General features: G+C 33.4%; 1 protein-coding gene across 1 annotated transcript; it reads right to left on the reverse strand.

Moving 5' to 3' along the window:
* Positions 1 to 1,025: 1,025 nt before the first annotated feature.
* On the reverse strand, positions 1,026 to 1,583 carry Pth (parathyroid hormone). Its single transcript, XM_015476281.2, has 2 exons — positions 1,485 to 1,583; positions 1,026 to 1,397 (listed from the first exon to the last, which is right to left on the reverse strand). Exons 1-2 carry the CDS (start codon positions 1,568 to 1,570, stop codon positions 1,136 to 1,138), a joined length of 348 nt encoding a protein of 115 aa, XP_015331767.1. The 5' UTR covers positions 1,571 to 1,583; the 3' UTR covers positions 1,026 to 1,135.
* Between the last annotated feature and the right edge of the window lie 2,920 nt (positions 1,584 to 4,503).

Below are 4,503 nucleotides of genomic sequence, written 5' to 3' on the forward strand. Positions count from 1 at the left end.
AATTTAGATCCATCATTGGTCACACTAGCCACATTTTAGGTAAATGCACATGTAGCTACCATGATGGACAGCGCAGACTGTGGACTATATCATAATAGAAAATTCTATCAGGCAGCACTGATCTAAAAAGGGTAGCTCTTTTTTTATATTTTATTTATTTTTTAGGTGTAGATGGACACACCACAATGCCTTTATTTTTATGTGGTGCTGAAGATCGAACCCAGGTCCCGCCCGTGCTAGGCGAGCGCTCTACAGCTGAGCCACAATCCCAGCCCAAGGGTGGCTCTTTACTGTACACTCCTTCAGTATTTTGTATTTTTCATACACAGGATAGACCAAAGTTAATAATGAATTAATGGCTAAATTATAGGCTTCGTGAACACTTTGTCTACTATTGTATGCATACTACAGGACTGACAAGTACATCACAAGTAATGGACATTAAATAGGTACTTGTCAAAATAAAAAAATATTACAATTGTATCTCTTGAAATTTGGGGTTTGGAATACAGACATGGATTTAGAGAGGCACAAATGCTTTTGCACTCAAGTTTTAAAGTATTTTTTGCTCTTTTTCTCAGGAGAGCATTTCATTGTCTTTCCTGAAATGAAGAGGACAACAGTATCCAGTGAGAATTTGGGAACCTAGAACTTTGATATGAGAAATGGATTATGTTCAAAATATCAAATATGATTGAATTTTTTTGAAAATTTTTTTTTCATTTTGTTCTTCCTACCCATGTCAATATAAACATTGGGGTATTCACTATAACCCAAAAGACTTACTTTTAGCAAGAAAGAAACATTTCAGTACTTTTGATTCAAGATTAAATTTTTATTTTGCGTTATGAGGGAGACATGTGAAAATGTGCAATTTATTTCACAAGTTATGCACTACATACTTTTAAAAAGAATAATAGAGAAAGAATGATCAAAAGAGCTCTTTAACGAATAACAGTTAGATTAAAATAATCAATTAATATTGCAGCCATCAGGTCTAGCAATGGATTATATGCAAAGTTTGGTAACAGTAGAAATATTGGCATTTGGTAGTCTTCTTGGAGTTTAGAAAAGTGAACAGTGTGTAATATTGTTGCCCTAGCTGTTCACAGCAGTGCCTTGATCACATCTGTATTCACTGGGATTTAGCTTTAATTAATACATCTACATCAGCTTTGTCTCCCTCCCCAAGACTTTTTGGGTGGTGATCAACAAGGATATTTTCCTCCTTTTGGGGGGATCTCTGGGAACCACCTTCTCCAGCGCGTAGTGGAGCTCCAAGGCTAGGAAATCTGTGCACATCCTGTAATTTCTTTCGCAGCCATTCTATCCTCTCCAGGGAGGCCAAGTATTTCCCCAGGTTGTGCATAAACTGTATTTCACTCACAGCTCTCTTCCTGGAAGAACAGAAACAGAGAGGACGACTCCATTAGCTTCCCACTTATTCCATGCCTTCACCATGCAAAAGAGGTTGTAGTACTTACTTAATAGCTTTCCCATCCGTTCTTGTAAGAAAAACAATTGCAAGTATGACGATCATCACTTTTGCCATGTCTTTTGCAGACATCATCTTTACTAAAAGGAAAAGCAAAACCGAGTTATTTAAAAATATTCTAGTGTTCCAAACCATATAGTAATATTGATAGTAGTTTCCAATTATAACCATATAATCAATTACAGAGTGTATAGTAATTAATTGGGTTGGTTTTTAGGAGAAGCTTTTGGAATCAGCCTCTTTATATAGGGAATACTTTAGTAACATCAGATATACACACACATACTCTGAGATATTAGATTAATTTTCTTAAGTATTTTTTTGAGATTGCTTGTGCAGGTTTGAATATATGAATTTTAAGCCACATGATGAATGGAAGAGTTTTGTTTTGAGGATTCCCACACATTTTATGTTGGCTATGCATAAATGCTTGAACAGGCTTGAAATTGACTAGTCTTAAAATTAGGTAAAAATTGTTATCAGTATTTACTTAGCAAATGTCATTTTCATGATTAAACTTCATTTCAGGCAATGGCATAACAACCATAAATGCCAAATAGTAAAGTCTGATTTTGAGGGTCTTACTGAATGTATGCACACTTCTGGCATTAAAAAGTACATATTAAAGCACTTAAAAATCACATAATTACTTATATGTGCATTTTGAGCTCTGGCTCTTAATAAAATGCTTATCTACACCTTATTTCTTCTACTTACTTCACTAACAAGTATGTTTGAGTATAACTTTTAGCTCTTTCCTCATTTAATCGTAAAAATTTTCATATTAATAAAAAAGATTTTTACCTTAATCTGCATTTCAATATTTGCAAAGGCATATTTACAAGTGCTTTTTTCTAAATGTTCACTGTTCTGTCTTTTAACAGACATGTTCAATGGCTAAATACTTCTTTTTTTTTTTTTTTCAGTGTTGGGGATGGAACCCAAGGCCTTGCTATGTAAGCACTCTTCCACTGAGCTGCATCCCCACCCCATAGGTACTCCTATTTTAAAGGTAGCATAAGAAAAAATATAACCATCAACATATCTATGCATGGAGCAACAAAAGACCATCTCTTTTTTGGGTTATGTTGGAAATATTCACTGCAGGTGGAGGATGAGAGGATCAAGTGTCTAATCCTAGCTTTGTTCCATTCACCTAGTGACCTACAAATCTCTGCTTTGTTTCCTTGTTCTTAAAGAGGGAAATAGACTTCTTATAGAAATACCATGAATAAAAGCCTTAAAATAATGTTAAATATCTTTAAAATTCGTGCACTATTTAAAGTCCAGGAAAGTTTAAAAAGTTGTCATTTATATAAAAGGAAATAAACATTCAGCCATTAATGGTAGTTTTTTCAACCTGAGCTCTCTTGAAGTCATAAAATAAGCCATCTAGGTAAGGGTAGTCTGAAAGAAAAGTGAAATTTTACTCCACTTAACAAATATTCCTTTTTTAAAAAAATTTTAGTTGTAGATGGATACAATACCTTTATTTTATTTATTTTTGTGTGCTGCTGAGGATCGAACCCAGTGCCTCACGCATGCTAGGCAGGTGCACTACCACTGAGCTATAGCCCCAGCCCTTCCACTTAACAAAAATATATTATTTACATCAGAACTATTCATTCACTACCAGCCTGTTTATTTCAAAATTTTTATAGATTACTAAAGCATATAATGCAGAATATTCATTAATTTTCTATAATTTCAGAAGTTTTTAAAAAAGTTATCCCAAAAGGCTTTCATCACAAAAATAAATGACTTATATGCTTAGCATAAATTTATTCTATTGTTATATTTAATATTTAATGTAATTTAACCTCTTTAAAATTTAATCATGAACAAATAGCATATTTGTAGAAAACATGATTATCAAAAGTGTCTTGTAATTTAAAGTGACAATTAAAAGAGGACTTACCAGACAACTTCAGAGAAGCCCTTCCTTCAGGTGAAATAGCAGCTGATGCTGTGTTGATGTTTAGTGAACTTGAGGAAGCTGATGAAATGGGCTGCAGATCCTCAAGTGTGACTTTCATATATGGTTCTTCTGCTCATCAAGAAGAGCTTATTTATTGTTGCAGATGATGTCACTCTCAATTCTCGGGATCTCAACTTTAGTCCAAACAGCCACACACCCCCATTGGGTGGTGCCCAGTCCTCTTAAGTTTTTGATAATTGGATAATAGAACAAAAACAACAGAGTGCTAGGGAAAAGGGCTTATGCAAACTGTTCTGACAAATGTTGAGTTGTACCACCTAGAAAAATTCTGGCTCAATTGATGATATTGAGTTTATACTTTACAAAAATTCTCATTCTGAAGATTTATGACAAAGTTATCTTACTTATGAATGAAATTTGAAGTATAACCACATTATCAGTACAATTGTTATGATAATTAATCATATATGTTATGCTTATTTACAAGTCCTTTTCAACCACTCCAATTACCTTGATTATTTTCCCCCCAAAATACAGTGCTTTTCTTAAAGGAAATGTTAAAAATGTTTGAAATGGCTTTTTATGCATAATTTTAAAAGCTTCAAAAGTATATTATTCTAAAATTCATTTTATTCATGCATGTTAAGGTGTAGTAATAACTTTTGATAAGCACTATGTTCCCTCCTTTACATACATTATCCTACTAAATCTTTACAGCAGTCCTTAAGTGTGTTACATTATCCCCATTTTCACACTAGGAAACTCAGGCTTGGAAAGCAAAGTTGACGGAGTTCAACATCAACAAGTACCAGGGATTGAACCAAGGGATGTTTAACCACTGAACCACATCCCCAGCCCCTATTATATGTATTTTTGATTTCTGCAATTCTAACTGGAATCAGAGGAAATCTCAATGTAGTTTTTATTTGCATTTACCTAATTGCTAAATATATTGAACATTTTTCATATATTTGTTGGCCATTTGCATTTCTTCTTTTGAGAAATAATCCATTCAGTTTATTTGCCAATTTATTGATTAGGTTATTTGATTTCTTGGTTGTGATTTTTT

This window comes from Marmota marmota, unplaced genomic scaffold (genome assembly GCF_001458135.2).
Source record: "Marmota marmota marmota unplaced genomic scaffold, marMar, whole genome shotgun sequence".
In the NCBI taxonomy this organism is placed as follows: domain Eukaryota; kingdom Metazoa; phylum Chordata; class Mammalia; order Rodentia; family Sciuridae; genus Marmota; species Marmota marmota.

Excerpts from the sequence above, each read along its gene's own strand:
- Pth (XM_015476281.2), bottom strand. The coding sequence starts at position 1,570 with ATGATGTCTGCAAAAGACATGGCAAAAGTGATGATCGTCATACTTGCA. Across the intron at positions 1,398-1,484 it reads ACGGATGGGAAAGCTATTAA|GAAGAGAGCTGTGAGTGAAA; the intron begins GTAAGTACTACA and ends CTGTTCTTCCAG.